The 25,057-nt window shown below is 36.4% G+C and overlaps 1 protein-coding gene across 1 annotated transcript in view; it reads right to left on the bottom strand.

Annotated features, from left to right (window-relative positions):
- The window catches only part of LOC140148501 (leucine-rich repeats and immunoglobulin-like domains protein 1), an 81,152-nt gene that overhangs the window by 30,309 nt on the left and 25,786 nt on the right, over nt 1–25,057 (bottom strand). Inside the window, 2 exon segments of the mRNA XM_072170482.1 lie at nt 6,201–6,275; nt 9,144–9,218. Coding sequence (XP_072026583.1) covers nt 6,201–6,275; nt 9,144–9,218 — 150 coding nt within the window.

Raw genomic sequence — 25,057 nt, 5'->3', positions numbered from 1 at the left:
AATGCATCATCTTTTTCAACATGGCAGAGCCAGAATCTAAAAAAGAAAAGAAAACACACTGCTCGTATTGAAGAGCTGCATTCAGCGTATATTACGTACCGTAATGTGCTTTGTGCCCAGAGCGGATTTGTGGAAATATTTACACAACAAATAGGTAGACCTTTCTCTAATGTCCTCCGATTGTAAAGCTCAGACGAGTCATGAAACAAATCCGCAGCAATAATATCAAATTGTCACGAATGCCAATCAATACTATTAGCAGTACATAAGGACGACCAATTTTCAACAAATAAACATTATTTGGTGTGGAATTTAAACCTAAAAGTGTAACCATTTTTGTGAAAAATAATATACAATTTTTAATATTTTCCCCAGTCGATGTTTTGCAGCTTTAAAAAAAATATTGCATTTGGTTCATTATAAAACGAAAGTGTATCACTGCCCTGGATGATACCAACTGAGCTAATAAAAACAACATCATATAAACCCATTTCCTATGCAATATGAGAATTGATCAGACATGGACATTATAATTTCCTTATCAAATTTCTCCGCATCAAGAAGGACAATGACATAGGAACTGACCATTACAGAGAACACCACATTAATTGTCAGTTTGATTTCAAACCATTAATCACTCATATTATTATCCTTAGATCAAAGAGCCATCTTCTTCCTGTCATTATCACCTGTTGGAAGTTCCTACACTGCACGCAATTACGCGCACAATCCATATTTTTGAACAATCCGTACCGGGCAATTATGACTGATTTATTGTCAAATTTTTATTATTTTCCTGACACTAACAACAAACTCGTTGATTGGATTTTAATTGGCGCTATCCATCATCGGGTTGCTAAGCATAAGCGCCATCCTTTTTATTAATCGTCTAATAGCTTCAGTTTTATACCAGTAAAACCAAATTAAGTTGCATGCTTATACTAAAAGGAAAATAAATATTAATGATCATTAAAGAGGTGCCATAATTAAATTTTATTCAGCAGAAGTTAAAAATTATGTGACTATTTTTTGTTTATTTTGGGTTTTTTTACATAAAAATATTGAATAAAAGGAAACAAAGTGATGCTGGTTCCATCTTGAATATGAACTCCCTTTATTACTCACTAACATAATGACATCAAACAATCTAGCACTTAATCAGACACCTAATCCTGCATTGCCGGTAGAAAATTCACTTATTGAAAATGGGATTTTACAAAATGTGCTTGTCATCATGATCTTAACAAAATAAAACCTTTTAGTATACTGGTTATTATGATACATGGTGATAAGTTAACATTAACTGCTTTGTTCTCTATAGTATTGGTCATTTAACTGGTCAGTTCCTTTGGTCATTTCCTACGGACAGCAGGGGATAATGGACGAGTGTCCTTTCAGTTTTGCTGGACATTGTTTTCAATTTTTCTCACACAATTTGATATGACATTGACCATAGACCAATGCCTATGAATTGTACCGTTTTTCGCCAAAATTTCTTTCATTTTATCATTTTACAGTTGTATCTTTGTTCTAAATTCCTCCTTTGTCATGTTTGTAGCTAAGTAGGTCAGGTAACAAATTTGATACTCAGAAAACATCAGGTCAATCATTCATTCCAAACACTAGACAGATTACTGAACTGTGTCCGACAATGATTGAAGATTCACAATGATCATTTGGGGAGCCATTTAGTTATCAAAATTATTATTTTTTGAGTGGGAGTAGTGTGTTATCAGCTTTGAATTGCCTATATGCCCGATGCCAGTTAACATCGGCGTTTTTTTTTGCATAAGTACTCCTTACCATGTTAATAAAAATCCTTATTGGTAATTTCTACACGTAGGCTATATTTCAGTATGTCTGTGTATATTTCCTTTATCACAGCACTGGTTGACCCAGTTCTCCTATGAAATGGAACTTATATTTGAAGTCCCATCAAATAAATGAGTCACTGTAAATATCCATGACACTCACTGTCTGTTGAAAAAAATTAACCTAATAATTGCTCAATTTTTTAATATGAATTTGTAGTTTTTGAGAATTACAGAATCGTTTATTCATGAGAGGCCTGGAGATGCATGTCAACATTGTGACAATTATGAGTAAATTCTGGAGTGGTATAATAACGTGATCCACATGTTAATTTATCATTGTGAACTTGAATATGATGTGGGACTTAACATCGGACAAACAATGAGATTGCAGCGATTTTCACAGCAACACTTCAGGTACTCATGACAAACTCCTTGGCATGTTTCCTATGTCTAAAATGAGACAATAAAGAGAAGATATGTTTAATCGCATTACATTTCTTCCGTGAAGACAACCATATCCTACCTGTTGTACCGTCACCTCTTTATAACATTACCAGAGCTAGAGCTAGAGAGAGTAAAGTGATAGGAAACATGCCACATCTCAAAAACGAAACATATTCAATGTTATCCTGCACTAGCCAATGATGGAAAGAAGTGGATGACACTCTCAGGCTCGGCACTGACATACAAAGTGAGAAACTTTTCCTGTTAGGAAACAATACTTAGTCGTAACACACGCACAGTTGACACCTACTTCTGGGCTGGGAAACGTTCATTTTTGCTAGCTGCGTAAGGAAAATGTTACAACGATCTTGTCAGAAAGAACACCGCTTGAACCATAGCTGACAAACTTTCTTTTATGTTGGTCTTAAAATTAAGTTGACTTTCCTCTCAACACGACTTGTAGGGATATTTCACAGGAAATTATGTGGAAAGTACCTGTGGGGGAATGGGAAGGAAATTATAGCACATCCTTAGAAACAATGATAAATCATGTAAATCATTACCATTTTAACCCCAAAAGTGACGATGACTTGTTCCCTTGGATGTCACTATGCTGAAACTACTTTACTACTAAGCATTAAGACAAATTATGGAAACACCCAAGGATGCATACTAACTTGAAAGTGAATGCTTTACAAAAATTGAGAAATTATAATGCACAAAATTATCAAAGTCATCTTCCTAATATTAACCCCATGAGAACTACCTGCCTATTGGTCAAAAAGAAGTTTTCATATCTATTGGACCAATCAGCAATATTGTTAGAATAATTTCACCATGCAATAAAAATTGGGGTGAATTATTTGCAAAGCTCCATTCTGATTGGTGATTTAAGTAAAGATATCATGTAATTGACCAATCAGAGGCAATGTTAAATTGGCAGGTAGTAATAAGTACTCAGGGGGTTAATGTGTATTCCAGAGAATGATTTGTGAGAGGCAATAGCTCAAAGGATAATAAATTCTTATTCATGCCATCTAGTTTATCACTGTTGTGAATGGAATATAGCAACAACACCATCTACAACAAAACTCTTCTACATCAGTATAGCCTAGTAACTTCATGGAAGCCAGCTCACTACTGTTGTCCCTTGCAAATACCATAATCAAAATTTACGTTCAGATACGTGCTAACGATAAAAACATCGGATAGTCATAAAATAGAACTACGATGACAAGTATTGGCCATAAATTGCACAAAGCATGACAGGGCAATGGTTGTCAACTGACAACACTCTGTAAATCTGCGTTACAACAACACATCGCAACCAAAAACATCCTCCATCTCTGAAAGTGGTAACATTTAGCCGCCTGGATGACTGATTCATAGTCAATTGGCCATCAAAAATAATAAATACCCTACCAAAATCGAGCACATTTTGTAATCAATGATCATTACGATCATCCGTTAGGATGCGCCCACATCACGCAGCTTAGTTCAGGCCTTTATCTTCAACTTGCAAAATTCATAAACAAATCAATCGTATCGGTTAACACATAAAAATTCCTGATCTATTATTATGACATTGTGTTGGGATGGATTGGAATACCATGGTAATCCATACACACCCTTCATATTTTTTTCTTCTCAAAATTACTTGCAATGTCACCAGCCACATACCTAAAGGAAGGGATGACATGAAATTCAGCCAAAACCTGTTATTTTGTGCAACTATCAAGCATGCAGTCTAAAGCAACCTATTTTAATTTCAGTCAATCAAAACCTATTCCAATAATTCAATCAATTTTGATTCTTTGCTAAGCGTGAAACTGTTGAAATTGAACAATAGCATAATCATGGTAATATTTATTTATTCTCGTCTGTCGTTGCACCTGAAACATTGCCCCTAAATGTGTACTGGGAAAACACATTTCAATCTGTGACATTACACCAAGTTGATTTTGTATGCATAATAATTTCTAACTAATGCTTATTGCAAGTTTTCAGCTGAACCATCAATAGAGGACTCGTTTATTTGATGTGCTAATTCTATAGAGTTTGCTTCCTTTCTCTCTGAATGGGTAGTGAAAGCCTAATCGTGCGTGACAAACTGATCGACATCCAACGCCTGAATTTCATTTCATCCACCGTTGAGCACATTGAAAAATACAAAAATTGACAAAAGTTTAATTACTTCAATGTCAATTCATTCAGAAGCACCAATAAATGGATTTTTTTCTTCAGATTTCCATCACAGGAAAAAACATCAGTTTGAATAACATTTTGAATCGTTTTGTCAAAACCCTTTGAAATATGGAATTTTGTGACAAAAGTGTAAAGTACAACAAAATATACAACCAGTTGAAGTAATAGATCTTTGAGACCTGATTTATGTTAAAGTTGAGATGCCCATATAAATTTTTTTAAATTTAAATGTCAACTTGCCTCTCTGCAATGACAACTTTAAACAAATTAGTATATCTCCCACATACACATAAAATGTCCAAACTGACTAACTTGTGCATCTGCAAAATTGTGCAAACATTTGAATGCAAGCACATGTAGGGGTGATCATGAACATGCGTGTACATACAAATTGCATACAAATCATATCAATTACAGCACCAAAAATCTTTCCAATATCTGCATCCTGACCTGACCTCATCATCGTCATCATCCCCATCATCATCATCATCAACAGTAATGAGGAGTTATTCATGTAATCGTTATTAGTAAGCTTGCCCAGGGGGTCCACTTTTTATCACAAGAGGTTTCATCACCCACTTCATCCTTGTAGCTGATCCATCATTTATATGCAAAGAGCCCTCAGGGATGACACCAAGAATAGATCAATTCTGCGCTTATAACCATCACATATTCGCCAAGCATACTCAAACAGAAACTCAATATAGGCTTGAACGAATAACCTGATTTGCAACAAGCAGAAAAAAAATATGTAGCGTTTTATGAAATTTCCTTTTCTGAAACAAGAAAGACTCTATATAATCAAACACCAGGATGTGATGGTTTGTAAAACATGCCTAACAAAAATATTATGAACAAACAGATTAAATAGCAACATGTAGAGTGGGCGTTTGCGAGATATTCCGCGATGCTTTAAACAAGCCATCAACGTGATTCGCATGCCTGACTTGATATTATCGTCAAGTCCTCGCACATTCACATCCAACTTAATTAGGGACTAAATCTTTACCAACCAGACGGAAAATGCATCTAGTTGGTCAGATACACAAATAAAACAAAAACAAATTGCAACAATTCTAAAAATAACAAGTGTATCTGAGAAGCATGCATGAAGATCAACAAGACGCACTCCCTGTTCCAACAAACGGCTCGCTATCACTGATAGAGACAAACTTTCTTAGTAAATTTTGTTTTTCTCCCAGCCAGGTTTATTTTTAGTGGGATACGCTACACACGCTGCAATTTTCCAGGGTGGATGATGTGGTGACGCACATGAAGTGATGGTTGACAGTTACCTAATCTTAGCATAAACCCGTTATAAGCATACCTGCCTACAGGTGAAACCAAATGCAGTCAAAACTCCTCCATGTTGTTTGTTAGTGCTTCATGACACTTCTTCACAACTTTTGATTTTGGTAGCATGATATTATTACACTTTTTCAATAATGAATAAGGATTGTGATTTTTTTGACTGCTCACAAACCAGCTCAATGTAGGGTTTGGAGAAAAACAAAAAACATACTACTTGCACTAGGATCCACAACATGCTCATTTATCAAGGCACAGTTCTTTAACCCTAATACATTTGTACATTCATTTAAAGACCTTCGACAATTTGGGTACAAAAACTCATACTCTGTAACTTGAGGTCAAATTTTACACTATGATTGTTTAATTGAGGTTATTGAACTATGCCGTTGGGTTGAGGCCATTGTGGTCCATAGTGTTGATACTTACAGGACTAGTTTGGTCAAGTTCCCAGTGTATGGGCCAAGAGATGGAATTGTTGTCAACTTGTTCCTGGCTAGATTCCTGTAAAGGAACATAAAACAAACAAAAATATAATAAAGCGACTATCAAGCACAATGGAACACATTATGTTTACATTTCCAAAAATGATATTATTTGACGATCTTATAATCCACAAAATAAAATAACTTGACCAAATCAACTATCTTGCCCTTAATTTCATCTATCTAAAAGGTATGTTTTTGACCTCTGACCCTACATTCCAAAATTAATGTATTTTGGGTTGCCAGTTGTACAAATGAAAGGGTTCAGTTGCCAGGTCAGAGCCAACTAGCTAACTATATTTATTGCAAGGTACCATGGCTACAAGCTCTAAACCTGAATCCTATGTTTAAATTAGGAGTTTGAAGTAGCCCCTGGAAAAGACAAACGGATCTTCATTGAATTGTTCTAGTTCTACATAGCTGGTTGATATCATAGTCATGCCTCCCTCATTAGCGGCTACGTGTGGTGTTTTTCCTGTTCTTTAACATCCTATGTCTGGCAGTGTCATTCCACCATATCACCTCCATAAAGCTTCTTCCGAAAACACCCTGACATCATTATCTTATTTCTTACTAACTAACTACTACTAACTGCTTGTACTAGATTGGGTCAACAACCTCAATATCATGACCTCAAAATCCAAGATGGCTGCTTGCCTGAAAATCATCTCTAGCCCTAGTAACTAGGTGAAAACAAAAAACAACAAAGGTGTCTTAATAATACAATGCCTTAAGAAATCTTTCTTAAATGAGAACCAGGATCATCACCAGTGTCTGAAAAAGCAGTTTTTTCACTCAAATTAATTTCACAGAAGTTGTAAAATGAAAACAAATCACTCACATAATGCACGAGATGGCTTACCTATAACAACTACTGACCCAGACATTATCTTTCGGATTTACGGAATATTATGACAAGTTCAAGTTACAACTGTCCACAAAATACTTAGATTTCAGACAGATAAAAATGCAGGTCTCATAAAATCACCCCTATTACTAGATTACTATTTTGTTTTGCATATTTTTACACACTGCACAACAGCACACAGATTGGCATTGGGCAGCCTACAGGGTATCAAAATCATAATTTATTTATGTTGGGCAATGATATAAGGAGCTCATTGAGGACAGCACCACCGGGCACAAATACTTGGGAGATGGATGCATGAACGTATGATCGACGGTATCGATGGTGATAGCCTGCCTACCTGACTATATAAACTCCCACTATAAGGAGATGACTGGCATAGCGAGCTAGTTAACTATCAAACAAGCCCTCCAGAATGTGTAAATTAATGCCAAGGAATTTTATGAGAGAATGCAATTGGGAGTCCCATGCTATTTATCATAAAGCCTAGTACTACTTAGTATTTATAGATTTGTAGATGGCTTCTGATGTTTCCATTTATTCATCTGTGACGACCCTGTTCACATTAGAAAATGTCTTCATTCAACGAAGATAAGTTAATCTTGATTAACTAATTAAGTGTGCGTACACATTATGCTGAACGAAGACCGAATGAAGACATTGCACTGTACACATTTCATGAAAATTAACGAAGCTCGAATGAAGCTATTAACGCCTGGCTATTATTAAAACCGGCGAAGGTCACTTGTCACATGATCACTTTCCTTCGTTGAACGAAGCGAGCATACACATTACAAAATTAGCTTTGTCGAACGAAGTATTCCTTCGTTGAAACAACCTTTTTAGCTTCATTAAACGAAGCAATTTTAATCTTTGTCGAAGGAAGAAAAGTGCGAACACATTAGGAAAAAACGATTTTTAATCTTCGTTCGAGGTTCGTCAAAAGAAGAAAATTTCCTAATGTGAACAGGGTCTATGACTTGATAAAGATGTTTCTGATAGAAAGTGAAATATAGAAGATTGACACAAAGTACCCTACATAATAAATACCACTGGAACACAATTTCAATTCGCAAAAAGAACATTTACATAATAATGAATAAACAAATGACAAGACAAACAAAATTACACTCACATCCCTTTTTTTATGGCAAAGGATCAGAAAGAATGCTAAAAGGTAAAATGACCCGAAACTATGAAACTAGATAGATAAAGTAAAATTGCCTCAAATCCAGAACATTTAATGGGATTTTGTACACAAATTGCAGAGACGCCAATATCGGTTGCAACCTGGTACGTTCGAATACTCACGATCCAGTGCCCACCTTATATGTCTACCATCATTTTCAAGTTTAGACACTACTGACTGTCTTCTCAGGCAATGTTATAATCCCTGTGTGCAACTGCATTCCGTTTGGAATAATGCGATATGGCAGGGGGGAAAATAGTCACATTTGGCTACCCCAGTCAACTATGGGGGAAAAGATGAAACAGGTGTTTCAAACAGATCTCTCCGATTATTTCCCAGGACAATGATGATAAGCTATGATGGCAAGTCATCTTTACAAACACTGTCTTCCTACTTCAGTGAGTTCCCTTTAATAATTATTGACATGTCCTAGAAATTTGGGCTCAAGTTTTGTGTCGATATTGTCTACCGATGGTACTCTTTATTTATATTGGCCTAAATTTCGCTGTCAATATTCTAGATCTATGCTCTAGATCGCCTCACATACATATGCTTCATGAAACATTCAATAACCACCATGTGGGGGTGTGTGGGGTGTGTATGCATGCCTATTGAGTGCTGTGTGGTATGTATAAGTGTGTGACTACGGGAAGGGGGATAAACATTCAACACATGTTTATTTCAAAACATTGATCTGAAACCCAGGATCTGAAATATATCTTCTGGAATATTAATGCAGGAATAGGAGTGTACGTTTTCTCTCATTTTCTAACAGCATACAATGCAACTGGCAATGAATTTGTGTTCTATAGATCTGATGCATTACTCACAGTTCACGAAGCGCCCTCAATCCGCTGAAACTTGTCACATTGACCTCTCCGGACAGCTTGTTGTTGGCTAGTATCCTGTATACAAGAAACAACAAAAGTAGGAAGGGATAAGAAATTAGACTGGGAGTAAACAAGGTAAAGTCAGGTGATTCAATTGGTAATAGGCCGTGGAGCATGTTTGGAACAAGAGAAGGCTTTTACAGAGGTGATGACATACAAGCTCTTCCCTTACAGTACAGGACAAGACCCCAGGGACGTGGACCTATATTGTTGTTAGGACATCTGGTAATGGACTGATAGATTAGGGAACATCTTCACAATCCATTCAGGGATCATCTTCACCGCACCGCGTATCGCGTATCAATGAATCACTAATCTAACTTTAATATATATCAGGGGTTGGGAGTTTCTTCCCACCCTAGCTTGCTCGCCAAGTCTGTGTTTTGAAGCTGAGTAATCAGGAAATTTAGCGCAAACATATAGTTAGAAAACCGACAATTCTATGTGGGTATTGAAATTGACACAGTACTAACTACCAATTGGTACAAATTTGCTCTACCTAATCCATCGCATCTGGGTTGACTACTACACATCAGAATGAATTGAGCAAAGGTGTGTAACTAGAGACTGCAACTGCAATTAAACATATCTAATCTGACATATCTCTTCCATGCTGGAAGTCCTGAATAATCTTGATATTTCACAACTCATTCATTTATTTCACATTAAATTCTTCCATGAATGCAGGCAGGCCCAACTTTTTTTTTAATTCTTCCAATTTTGTTCTTTTCAATCACACTAGCAAACACATCCTAGCACATGCCTAACAACATGACCTCTGACCTCACAGTCAGAGAGAAACAAGTAAACTAGGCATAAACTGTCGGTGAGGTTGACCCTGCGACCCCAGACAGCCTTTCTCTAGTAAGAGGGGGAGAAAACACCTGCAGTCTATTACTATGGCTAAATGCTGCAATATATTTTCTTCCAGTCAACACAGTCAGGTTAACACGGTGCGCCACATAAAACAGGTACTGAACAATGTAGGTCTATATACAGGTCTACATGGGACAATGTGACATTATGTAGGTATTTGAGCTGTACAGAACACTACTAAAACACAACTGCAGATGCTTGGAAGCATATTTCATGTTCTTGGGACCGGAGAAAGGGGTTCTCTCTTTTCCAAGCTAACAATATAGATCTGACATCGCATTTAATAAATCTAGGGACTCATTTACTAATTAGGTTAGACCTGCAACTACAATTAGGCCTACAAGATATAAACTGGTGGAAAATGTTTATTTTGCTTTAAAGGATAAGTAATCTATTGTACAGGAAGAGAATTTCTGAATGTTTCTTCAGGGAAAACAATGGCAAGAACTTGATTGTGTAAAGGTTCACAATAGTTCAAGGTTTAAATGCTTCCAACACAAACCTAGAACAACTCTCAAATTATCATGAACTGCTACCACTAAAATAACATGAAGTACACCTGCCCTGCCATGATTTTTGTGAACATGTCTTTTTGTCATAGCATTACATCATGACCTGTATTGTAAACTAGGCCTACTCCAACAACTGCCTGCCTTCATGCCATAACCTGTTATCAAACTTCTAATTTTAAACTGTGATCACAACTTCTCAGACGCCAACTTCCATTCTGATCAACCTACAAAATATACTTTACATAGTCATGTGACATTTCACAGTCCTCTAAAAATTCACATAACCTCATGTTTAACACTTTTTTTAATAATCACTTTTCATTATTATTGAACGATCATCCAGGCAATTGACTCAAGCATTTCAGAATTTTCACACTTTTTTCATAAAGAAATTTAAAAAAATAGGACATTAAATCTGCAATTCGTGACCTAACAATGAAAGAATTCACATGAATGAGTCTGAATCAAATTCTAGAATGTCTCTGCTATAATACTTTTGGTTTTTATCATGCTTTTACAAGTGCCATTTATACGATCACGGCCTTGCTTTGATCTAAGACTAAGCATGGTAAACATCTAGTTACCTGTATGTTCTCTACATACCGCACCTGAACAAATAAAAACTGCAATGCAAAGCAACAAATTTTCAGGTGGTTAATTTTTTCAATATCACGAAAGAAACCTGCTTTTTGTTTTTTCTCTCATTGTCTCTGCAATGTGATACATTCTTACGTGGACTTGCATTGAAAATCATTCCATTGTACATTCATTGTATATATTCACAACTTTCGACAACATGTTTGGTTGTTCAAAAATTGTCCATCACAAAACAATCATTGTATTGGAGCATGCATCCAAGGTAGAATTCAAACAAAGTGTTGACAATTTCACACATGACATATAAAGCAGATTTCAGCACATTTGAAATTTTAATTTGATTCATAAATTCAATTGTATAAATAAATAAGTTAAAACACTGAAGATAATGAAGTCTGCTGTCAATCAAATATATATAAAACAATAAAATCTGCTATGGTTTATACTTCTGAATATTCTGTGGGATCTAAATCATGTAATTATATCATTCATCTGGGTTACCTGCTTGTGATCCTATCCTATTGATAAGAATGATTAATTGCTTATTTCCAGAATTACCAATATATTGATTGACAGATCAATTGGTTATTGCCCAGACCTACGTACATTGTAAGAACAAATTCAAATAACTCTTATCATGTATGAGGACTATTAAATTGTACATTCGTGACCTACATGTAGATATCCATTGCTTTAAGTACAAAATTCGGCAACAAAATCAATCTCCCTGAATAGGTAATAATTTCAAATAATAACATAAACTTTGAGGTGTTGATTTCCTTGTCACTTCACACCAGAACTTACTCTGGAATAGTATACTTTTTGGATTATATTTTCAAATAAAAAAAATGATAATAAGCTTATTTTCAGGGCCTTTAGAAAATTACGAAAACCCAAAGGAAGAAGTAAAAAGAACAACAAATGTATGAAATCAAATAGCTCACCTCCCACAATGGGAGTCGGCAGTTTACAAAAGGCATGGTTGATCTTTTATATTCTCTACTCTTTTTAATCCAAAACACCTGATTTTGGCAGGAAAAGTAAAGACCTTGTGCAAAATAAAGTAAGTGTATTTCTTATTTTATATTCATGCATCACCCTAATACACCATTTTACACACCCCAAAATAGTCAAAAAACAATTAAGACATTTAAAATAGTGGTCTTTTCCACGAAACCTGGATTCATTTCAAAATTGTTAACAAATGTCATACTTCTTATATTAATAATTGCTTTTTCGATCAGAAATTAAGATATAAACGATCTTCCAATTAAGCAAATTGAGCATTTCCTGGTAACAACCACTGTTGAAATGATAATTTGATCAGAATTGGCTAATTAGCTTATTTGCTCCTGACCTTGGCTTATTTCTACAATCAACTTAATTAATTATGACCGTATGACATTATGCCAACAAGCCTCAAGCTTGCAAGTATATTAATAACTCCTTTTTTTTTCTTCCAAAAATTATGTCATAATCAAGATTACGGCATTTGTGCCAAGATGGCCTAGCTGTTAAGGCTTTCTTATGTATATTTTAAAAGAGCTTAAAAATCTCTTAAATTATTGGTTTATATAGATTGCTTTAAGGAGAATCCTATTGCGTTACTTGTCTTTGTACTTAAAAATTTTTTCAAAATGTGAAATTCTTTAGTCTATTAAATCGAGAAGCAAGCCACTATTGTTTTAAAATATGTTGATTTACACCCTTTTGAACTGCATTTTCCAATCAATTCAATCCAATTCCATGTCACCATTGCTGTAGTGGTTGATTGAAATGTCCTACACTGGGTGGTAAAACTTTTATGTGGAACATAATTGGACAATTGGCCAATTTAAACACAGACCAGCCAATGATTTGAACAATTGACCAATTTGAATTGATCTGAAAGAGGACAGTGGAATCTAAAGTGGCACATGCTTCCAGACTCGTCGCTTTCTCGCCATATCTGAGTACGTTCCCTGAATAGCCAGCCCAAATTCTAGGGTCATTGGTGTGTTGGGAGTACTATTCAAGTCCTGATTAATTGTGTGACCTCAAGGCATTGGTCTATTGTGTTTTTTTATTTCGCCTTTTGCACCCTTTTGCTTACAATGCTTTGTTCAGTCACACCATGCAATGAAAAGTGGCTATTCAGAATCTCAAATGGCCCAATCATAGTTTTCACTTTTCATGAATATTATTTGAGTATAATAAGGACTGCTTGCCCACTCAGGCCGAGCTACCAATAATATGGGCATAATAAGCGGTACATAAATGTGACGGTTATTATGAATATTATAACTCATGAGTATAAAACAGTAAATAAGAAGCAAATGCTATTTGTTTCAATGTTTTGGGTACACATGATGATGCTTTGCAACTTGCTTTAAAAAATTAAAAGATTTCATGTTAATTTTTGGTCACCTTCATTTAATAATTCTGTGAAATTTGGTAAGCTTTCAAAGTCTACATGGAGACAGTTTAAAACATGGGCGTGTATTGATTGATCTATTACTTTTCACTGCATTATTGTTGCAGGAGGTTGCGTGTGAGACAAGTTTAGCAGACTACGTACGACACACATCCTCACCTGACAGTACCAAACCGACAGACAGACACGCAGGGCAAGGTGTAAATTACATTCGCTGAAAAATATGCACACCGGTAATGTTGGTGTTGTTCTGACATTCTCCTGCCAGTGCCAGCCTTTGCATGGGAGTGAAACTTTAACCAAATTAAATTAATAATATGTATTACCATTTTTGTTGAAGGTGTGAGAAACTGGGGTGTTTTGTTTAGTGACTAATGTTCTCTGGCACGTCACTTGATCATGATACCCGACTTATAGCTGCAAAACATGATCAGTCTGTGTTTCTCTTCTGTCACATTCCTAACCTTATCGGAGGTTGTTGTTCCAATAAAAGCGTTCCAATTACATTTTATCTGAGGGTGGATGCCAAAAATTTCATCTTGTTTACCAGGATGTGACTACATGCATGGAATAAGAATTCATAATTCGTAACAAATTCAAACATAACATGTTTTTTCAGACTTTAGACGCACCTGACAGGAAAAAAAACTTTGAGAGGGGGAAAGTTGTCCCCCTCCCCTTCCCCAGTTGGTACACCTGTGTCGCTGCTATAACATATTATAATCAAAGGATTTATCACAAATTAACTTGTGCATGACCACATTGGCATGTCTTGTAAGATTACATGTAATCTGGTCTTCTAGCCATTCTGGGTTTAATGTTGAATCAATTGCATCTAATTCTTAAGTCGTGGAGAGCTCCTTTAACAATGCTAACCATGACCTTCCCTGATAACATCATGAAATTGTAAGCTGCCTGCCTTCCCAGGGGCAGTATGCATTATTACTATGCTATGTCTAATCAGATCATCAGAGCTCACCGAGTCAAAGCCAAAAACGTAATGCACCTGTGCACTTTCTCACACCTTTTTATTCCAGTTTATTTTCTACACAAAAAAATACTCCCATATCAAATGTAACAGTCTTGTCTCCCTTTATATTTTGTGCGCAAACCAAATCACCTCCTACATTGTAACAATAACAATAACACAATAATGTGATTTGTTGTTGGTATGAAAACACCTTCCTGTTGCTTCCATGTTCTGCTCTAAACACAGGGGCTAAACACTGCCAATTCCTATTATTTTTACTGTGACACAAAGTCTCTGACCCCCCTTGTCCTTGTCAAAAGGCATCTTAGTGTATATTGATCTTTTTTTGTGTGTAATCCCTATGCAAATTAGGCAGTCGGTTCATTTGTGGTAATCACCAATGTGATCTGTTACATGTTGAAGAAGTGCATGGTACTTTGAAAGATTTTCTCTCTTTCCTTCTTTCTTAGATCAGTACCGCAATGACACACTGATATCTTTGCCGGTCTGCATAACATCTTACTCAATCCATTCCGTCAACACGGCTATCATGCTTCGCATTTGACATCACCGAAAGCTTTCTTAATGCACATGCAGCCTTACAGAGATGGGTGTGCAGATAGGGCCGGGCAAAGTAAATGGATCCGCTCTCATGTTTGTGCAACCCCACCTCAATCAAGAAGATTGCTCCTCGCTAAAAGGTAGCATGCAATTGCTCTGCTTTTCACGACCATCACCATGAACTGATATACTTACATAGTGGTGGAGAGGACTCGGGTTAGAGAAAGTGAAAGAAAAAGCGAGTGGATTATGCAAAATTTTAGTTTGGCAGTATAAATGCACGCGGAGGTGTAAAGTACTTGCTCATGAGGCTAGGTGGGGACAGATGGCATCAAGTACAAATCTTAGGAGGGGTAAGGTCACTGGCAATTTCACTCACATAGAAGACAACTTATGAATCAACAATGTTGAAACATCTCATTTATTTCTCAAATCTGGCATGTTTTGGCACTTGTTGGCATAAGCTGTGTCATTTTAAATGACAACATTTACCCGAGTAATCTTGTTGGCAAAACTTCACAATTTAATTAATTAAAATTGAAATATATGTTGGTAATTTGTAGTCAACTTCCAACAGTTTTGACTTTTCTAGTTGAATTTTTTCCCCTCGTTTTCCTTGACATTTTCACAAATGTTTATTTTTCATGAAAAGAAGACAACAACCAAGCAAGCCAGCCAGCCAAGTCATATGTTATTATTGTTGGCTGCCAGATGAGGACAGACTTGAGGTCAAGACAAAAGTGAATTCTTTCCTTCTACTCCATCCAGTATAGCAGCACACAAGCATTTGGTAGCCATACCCCCAGGCAAAAATACTCAATACCTGACCTAGCTTGCTTACTAGCTAACAACAACTGTCTAGTTCAACTGCAAGTTTCTATGCAACATGTAGCCTGCCTACGCTTCAAGCATCTTGATCGAAACTAATGGCGAACAATAAGCTGCTGCTGCTCCAGATACATTTTCATGAATGTCCAAAATTATTGATTATGTCTGTAAATATTATAAAAACTTTTCCACCTCAATGCGATTTCTAATGTAAAAGTGATAAAACTGTGCTGACTTGGTAGCCCTGAATAAGTTATCAATCTCAACCTCGTAAAATTCCTCCCATTTTGCCAAATACACACAGCTCAATTCTCATTGCAAATACATCATCGGCCTCAACACTCAACCATCCACCATATTTCTTCCCCCATTCCCTTAAATTCATATGCTATGACTGACGTTCTCGAGAGTCAGCGATGTAACAGTAGTTTATAAAATCAACACTAGCTTGTCATATCTCTGTTTTTCCAACTTGCTATCTCCGCCATATCTCGTTTCTCTCCCATCTTGCTTGTATAATTCCTCCTGTCCATATTGATGATATTGATGTTTTACCTTCACCTGTTGTTTTCCTAACCTAAGTGCTTCATATATTCCTTATCTATGTCCTCTCAAATTAAAATCTGCCCTACTGAATGAAAGATGCCCAGAATTAAAATAAGACTTCCCCGTCCAAACCTGGTTCAGAGCGTCACTTACAATAATTGGTATTTCAATTGATAATCCATAATTTAAAATATATTGTTTGTGATGTGAAAAAATCTGCTATGCCAAAGCGGAAGTTTTAAAAATGATTTCAACATAACTGTAATGTACGTAACACAATATTGTTGTAGGAAAAACAAGAGTATGGTTACACATCCCTGGAAAATCATTCCCACAATCCATTCTGTTTTGATAAGTAATGACTTTGTTACCCTGCAGCAACCCTATGACCAAACTGTGTGCCAACCAAGTTGGTGCAAAGCATTGTGGTATTTGTTACAAACATGTTTCTTTTCATGTACACAAACAAAGTACAAATTACAGGCTTCACACAAAGTTGTCACCATCAACAACCAAATAACCCAATATAAACCTCAACACAACTCCCACACATAATACAAGTTCTTTTAAGTCTATGTAAATGAATGCTGGTCACAAGTTCTACATTTTAGGGCCATGAAATTACCGTACGCAGACATGCTTTAATATGGTATGCGACGACAAGTTATTGTTTTCGCACCAAAAGCATGAAAAACCTGATTATTTTTTGATCCAAAAAAATACCAGGTGGTACTAAAATCCTGGTGCAAATATCTTGAATACCAATTGTGATATCGAACACCCAAGTCTCCACTGAATTTGTTTTCACAAGGCACAACCGCATTAGCATGATTATGGCGAGCTGACCGGGCGGGTTGAATATGATGAAAACCTGCTCTACTTCACTGGCAACTTTACCTGGTTGGTGGTTCAAGTATGTTTTATGTGATTGAGTGTTCCAAGAGTGTATGTGTGTGGGGTGTTAGGGTGGGGTGTTAGGGTGGGGTGTGTGGGGGTGTGTGGTGGGAGCTTGCTGGGACTTCTGAAGTCCTTTTTTCAAGACCTCTCCCCTTCCACACACTCCCACACACAAATTTATGCAAGAGATACAATGTGTAAGCTTTTATACTATCGTATTTCTATCAATTTGTCAGCATCACAAATTTTGCACAAAAATAAAACATTTAAATAAATGTGACAAAAAAACAACTTGCTTTCCATCATATATGTCCAAATCTGCAAGCGAGAAAGAGTAATATGTTGAACAAGACCGAGCTCACTGCATTATGATGTTGACAACTGCAACAATACGAAACATGATCTGACCCACATGTGCAGGTGTGAGTCTGTACATGCAGCCCTGATATTGAAAAGAAAACCTATGCAAATTGATCCACTTCTCCTCATTTAAGTTCCCAGCCACTTTCTACAATTTCAATTCATTTGCGCTCTCTTTGCTATTCTCTATTTCCCAACATGGTCCTTAAGAAACAGAAACACAATGCTCACAGACATTTCAATCTCCTCGAGCACTGAAAGAAAATGTTCCATTTTTGCAATCCAAGAAATTCATTTGATCTTTCCTATTCAGTTGTTCAAACTGTACAAAACACAACTTTGCTATCTATATTTCCTTGAGCACTTAATTTGCATGAAAATATTTATTCTGATTTGACAAAGGGTCCAACTTAAATGATACCCAACATGAAAAGCAATCTGAATCTATCACACTATGGACCGCAATACTAGCCTCATCCCATAGCATAGTTCAATTAAACAATCAGTGCAAAATTTGACCTCATGTTGCAGCGTACAAGTTTTTATACTCAGATTTTCAAAGGTCATTCAATGAATGTGCAAATGTATTGGGGTTAAAGAACTGTGCCGTGATAGATGAGCATGTTGTGGATCCTAGTGTCATATGTGCCTGAATGTAGAACGGTTTTCTTCTGCTCTTCCGCAGGCTCCCTCAACTACACTGAAAACCATGAGTGCACCTTTAAAATCCAAGATTCCGCATGAACTAGTTCACATTCAGCCAATTCAAGCTCATCTAATCAATAATTGCCTAAGATCGCACCTCCACACGCGATGATGACACACCAACGACAAGCGAATCGGGCTTGATGCAATGCAATTCTACATAGCATCTTACATGAATCCACGACCACAGTAACTTCAGAAGATATGTGTCAATTGCCATGTCAATTATCATTGTAATGTGTTGATTCTCTATTAATTTCCTAGTAGTATGTGTTGATATATTAAGTAGTGCTGGTGTCTGTGTTACTCTCTGATGTAATTTTCAATGTTCTCGATCAATTTAATGTATTATCTGAAAGCCAATCAATCGTATTAAAAAGATGAAAATTGAATGCACAAAATTTTATTTAGCGAAAGACATGACAGAGAAAGGGGACTGCATGCAAAGAGAGAGCCCTGAGCTAGAGAGAGAAGAGGTTGAGAGGGTGGCAAGAGAGAAGAGGAGAAAGACAAGGAAGGGAGGGAGGGGGAACAGAGAAATATAAAGGGGCAAAACATAACATGCAGAAAAAATCCAATGTTGATCTTGCAGCATTCACTATAAACCCTTATGAAAGCCAAAGCTGTAGAAGAGCCATTGAAGCCCATTAGTAAAAACTACTTTCTTGCAATACAGTATGTCAATCAGGGGAAACGCAACATGTACGTACACTCACCCGCTCTCTTATTTTTTCCCCTGTAAAAAGCCCAAGCACTTTGCTTATACTAGTATAAGAATCATGTTGTTAAATTTACATGTGGCCACTTAGAATGAGGACTGGCTATTCCTTAGGTTCCTCTAAAAAGCTAGATGAGAGGACATTGGTTTACTCTAAGTTCCCCAGTGACTTATCTTATGACGACATCATGTGAGGAGACACTGTAAAGTAGTATCAGTGAAGAGTGTTTTTTACTAAAAAGTCACCAAAACAAAACTATGCTGTCATTTTCACTCAATTTTAGCACCTACGTTAATTCCTGTAATTTAGTCAATAGGTATTGACTTACGTTAAAATGTGAATAATGTATGAAATTCATAATCTGTTTAAAATGTGAAGAAATGAAATAGTAATGAGAAGTCATATAGGTCCTTAGAACCTGTATTAAAGCATCAGGCAAAACTATGTAACACTGTAAAGTAACATCAATAGTGTTTTTTTTATTAAGAAGTCACCAAAACAAGACTATGCCATCATTTTTAGTTTTTCACATAATTTTGGCATGTAGATTAATTCCTGGAGTTTAAAGTCAATGGGTTTTGACTTTAGTTTAAATGTGAATAATGCATGAAATTCATCTGTTTAAAATGTGAAGAAATAAATAGGAATTGAGAAATCCTATATTTGGTAAGTGTCACTCAAAACTGTGTAACATGACGGAGCATTTCTTGTGGGCTTTCATATTTCAGATTCCAATGCAAGTAACAATCTGTTTGTCATGAAATCGCAACTGTTTACACACAAACTAATACAATCCAGTACATCCGCACCAATTTTGTTAACTGTAAGCATTTAGATACTAAATACCCTGATCATCTTTCTATTCTGAACTTGAGAAATGTAAGTTTCCTCCTATATTATCTGCTTTCACTATCCATCTTCCTTTGCAAGTTGTAGCTGAAATCATCTTATCACTTTCCAGGGTCTATGATTTCATTTACATGTACTATAGCCAACACTGATAGTGCTGTGTAAGAGACGGATGCATTAACTACTTTACCAAGTCGTCGTAGTATTTTCTTTTCTCTGTCCATTTCCAATTGAGTGGTCTCTCCTCTTACCATCAATTACAAATATATTAGGTTTTCCTCTTTTTTAAAAGCAAATGGTCCAAATGAGTCAAATCTCCGCGCATCAGCCATCCACTGTAAATCATTTAGGGCTATTTTCTTTCCAATTCAGAAATACATTCTGACATGTGTAAATGGTTTAAAAAGCCACTTTTGTGTTTTCTCTGTATTTGTGGAGTTGATAACCATCTTCTTCTGTCAATGTCAATATTCACCACAGAGATTTCAATCAGAACTAGCCATTGCTTAATTTCTACTCTGGACATGCTTGTTGAAAATGGAAAATGTGTACTTTTTTCTGCATGACAGTGAATCCAAAATTAAAATAACTCGATGTTCAATATCACCTAGTCATAGTCTTGCTGTTTTTTAACATTAATGATCCTAGTAGCGATGGTTATTCTGGATATAGGCTGATTAGGGTACTGCAACTCACTGGATATTAAATTAGAGCTGCATCGTTGAATGAACTGTATCATTGCATTACTAGAATGTTTTGAGCGTTTCAAGTAGATTCATCACAACCAAACAAAACTACTTCAATATTATGACAAAGGTACCCCTGATATGTTAGAAATATTATTATCACAACGACACACACAAACAGCTAGAAAATGATTTGGCAGATCCAATTTTTCGGCACTTTTGACACAAGCAACTTATTTGTTCTAATTCTTCTAAATTTTAATTTGTAAACTTGATTTCCACATTTCCAATTCTCTTTGATCCACAAAGACTCCATCTTGCATGCAGCCAGTTGAAGTTGTCTTTACATGTGAATTACAAGCACAGAGGTCAGACAGGCTGCTCCTAACTTGTTCTCCAATTATTCAACAAAATCTTCTGGGGATAGTGGTTGACAATGCCAAAGTTGTGATGGAGAACACATCTGTTCTACCACAGATGGTTCTACCTGCTCAAGTTCACTACCATTACCAACATAGTGTATGCATACAGCAATAAGGCTGACTGTCTTGGTTGCTTCCCCTCCTCTACATGCCCCAGTTCAATATAGGATGATTTATTTCCAATAACAAAAACATACATAGCTGGTGTTTATGAACTTGTTCAAAGTTGCCAACCTACCTACCTAACTACATGGCAGATAGCATGGTTGAACAAATGATTTCCTTACACACAATAAACATGCCAGAATAAAAACATGAGATGAATCAAAATTTGATCAATTAGGCCGGAAGTTCTAGTACATTACAGACATCTGCTTTTTGGCACTTTAACCTATATTCAAGACATTGTGATTTGTGATTCATAGATTATGTGTTCCAAATTTCAGCCATGTTGTTGTTGGGTGTTATACTTGGTCAGGTACATTTCTAATGGTTTCAGCAAATAAGTTCATCAGGATTGTTAGTAAAACAGATTATTTCATAATTCTTTATTAGAATGCGATCTAAATATGGAATGACACCTGGATAAAACCTGACTTTGTGCTTTTAAATAGCGTACATTATCTGCAATATTCAATTTAAAAAAGCCAAATGAAACCTATGGCAGTACATTTTTCAATGAAAAGGCTAACAACCGGACTAAAAACTTTAAATCACCTCTTTTATACAGCACAAATTGACTCAATTCCAGAAAAAGGCATAGTCCCTGTCGCCTCCTTGCCACCTTGCTGTTCATTACAGTAATACATTAGCAAAACCTTGTTCAAATTTTACCCAATTTAATTTGTTGTCTTAATTAATGCAAATATCGCTCAAATTGTCCTGATTCAGGAAATGTAAAGATGTAGTTTCTATCACACTTATTTGTCCCCTGTGTATCACGGTCCATCCATCCATCTTTGTGGTACAACCATGGTACACAGCGGTGGTAGTCATGACTCATGTGAGTGAATCCTTGCCTGCCCCGGCTGAGTCAGGTGTATGTATACAAATCGTATATGTACCAAGAGGGACAGTTCCTATGCATTGCATTATCATAACTTGAAATTTAACAAGTGTGAGCACTGTGTTACCTGGCACAGCAGCCATTGCTTTACTTGCTGTCCTCCCAATTTACTTCGCAGAATACATTTATATGGAAGGCCTAGTATTGGGAGTTTCTTTTCCTGTTTGGATTGAGACTGATTATATTTTTCATATATGAATTATAAACTTTACGCCTGTTCAAATTTGATTTTAACGAAGTTGACAGTGACATATGTTACAATTGATAAACCTGACAGGCTGACATCACTGCTACAACTTTGGGACAAACTGCGAAGCCATGAGTAAATCACCACCATTTGCAATTCTGTTGAATTCACATTATTATATCATGAACACACTGCAACAATACTGTATGATACAATATTCATTAACCAGGTCATCAACTGAATAATCATTCAAACTCAGCTCATTTCTGAATAACACATTAAATATTCAACAGTTTTATTTCTACCCATTGCTTGCCCAATATTCCTAGCACAAAGCGCAAACAACACTCCTGCTTATTGACCCCCTTTTTAGGTGCAAACACAGCTTTGTTCTGTTAACACAAGGGGGCAGAGCCAACAATAGGGAGGTGCAAACTGCTCCTTAATGCTCTATTCACTGCCACTTTTCAAGCACATTCTGAGGTTTCTGTATGCCCTCGTGTTTGCTTGCCCAGTTGCCAAACTGGGCCAGTCTATCATGGTGTTAGTCATGAATGGCACATTTAAAAGAGCTGCATACATTCACCATGATATATGTCTGCAGCTTTAATTTATCATGATCATGAAAAGTATTTCAAATCTACTCTAACAATATGCAAGTAAATTAGCTCTTTTATGTCCCCATTTTTACAATGTATTTTTCAATTATTATGTTTTAAGTTTTATGTTTTAAGTTGCACTAATCACTGGTGATAAAACATTAGATGAGCATTTGTTACATTGAAAAAAGACATTCAACAAATCCTCCATTAAAAATGGATAGTTTTCAGGGTTTACAACTAAAAGCCTCCCTCTTCTAATTCCATGATTATTTTTAGACTACCAAGGTTTCACCATAGTTCTTCTGGCAACACTAGTGCAAGCAAATCTAGTCAAAGAAATGTATGTGAATATTGAGTCAAGTATTACTCTTTGTATGCACAGACATGCACTCCTCAGTGACAATCTCCAAAGTGTTCCAGTGAAAATGGTGACCATTAATAAGTATACAAAGTTGGTCACTTATTGTTTGAATGTACCGGGATCTGTGTACATGTACTCAGACCTGGAAAAAGGTGCCATCCAGGAAACGCATTCCTAAGCCAGTGAATTTTGGGATTAGGGCAGAAATTTTTGAATTAGGAAGGAATTTTGTTTCTCTGTGTAAAAGAAATACATCGGAAATTATCTTTTAAAAATCTGAAAAAATGGGTCTTTTCCTGATCAATACGCTTACCCACCGTATGCTCAAGTTATTCCACTGTCCACATACACCATAAATGCTAAGTCCAGAGACCATTTTGCTATACCGACAGTATCTATAAAAGATATGACCTTTACCTTACGAGATCAAAGGGTTGAACAAAATTATATAACATTGAGCAGATATTAATTCTTGTTTCCATGTTTAGTATGTCCCCTTCAATTATCATTATAATTACATCAGTGTTAATTGCCAAAGTTGATTCAAGGAAGCGGCGGATTTCCTCCTAGTTAGTTGTAAACCCTTCCCTCACATTACCACCGTTGCGTTGCGCTAAACAAACTGGGGGTCAACGTCACTATTTGCCGCTTTTGATGTTGCATTACTCAAACTATTAACCACTTCCTCTAATCATAATTCATTAACTATAATAAATATTATTACTTGTTGCAAAACATAATATAATAAGGCACATTCCGACTCGACTCAGAATACAAACACACTTGCAAACCAGCACTCAGCCTCAAACTGGCATTGTTAAGTTACCTAGGCAACCAAATCATATTGACCTCACAGTTTGCAACTTCATATTCTCATTTAATATTCTTGTCAGTCCAAATTATCACCTGCATGACAATTGAAGGAAACCAGTTTGTACCCTAAAATTGCAAGCTTCTGACTGGAGTCAGTTCAGAGAGTGTCTGCATATGGACTGAAGTCAGTTGGTTGTGTGCAGTGCTTCCTGACTCTATGTTCACTGCTCACAACAATACCAGGAATACCTAGTGACAACTTGACACACACATAACAATAGATAGATAGCACGAGTACATCCACAACGTGCCAATTAACTTGCACTACGGTCCTTTGAATTCAAAAGGACATGCTAACTAGGGCAACTCCCAGGCGTTGCGCTGGCTGGTGGTAGCATCACCCGGACCGCAGGACACGGTTGGTGTTCGGTGGTAGAAATGTCAGCCAATCAAAGCTGCTCAGGCAGAAAATCCTTCCACTTCATGGGCAAATGATAAGCAAATCCCTTCCATACTAACAAATACAAACTCAATATACCATGTGAATTGATCTATACTATAGGTTCTTTAGTTTGAACTTGGGCCACGGCATACCATAAATCTTTATTGAACATGGGTTATTGACAATACTTAACGACACCAAAACGTAACCACACAACACACTCCATAATTGCACAGTGCTCGCAATAAAAGGGATCGCAATGAGTTGCATTCCATTGCATATTCCTGTATGTGCTGTGATATTCCTTCCATTTCAATTTCTATTCACCTGGCTAGTGGCCACGTCACACCTAAAAAAAACTTTTACAACATGACTGTATGGCCTATATACTCTAGTTCAATAGTTGGGTCAAATGTGATGCAAAAGTAAAATTGCTTCTACC

Source organism: Amphiura filiformis, chromosome 3, assembly GCF_039555335.1.
Source record: "Amphiura filiformis chromosome 3, Afil_fr2py, whole genome shotgun sequence".
NCBI classification, from domain to species: Eukaryota; Metazoa; Echinodermata; class Ophiuroidea; order Amphilepidida; family Amphiuridae; genus Amphiura; species Amphiura filiformis.
The sequence above is the reverse complement of the archived record's forward strand: the minus strand, read 5'-3'. Positions and strand labels throughout refer to the sequence as shown.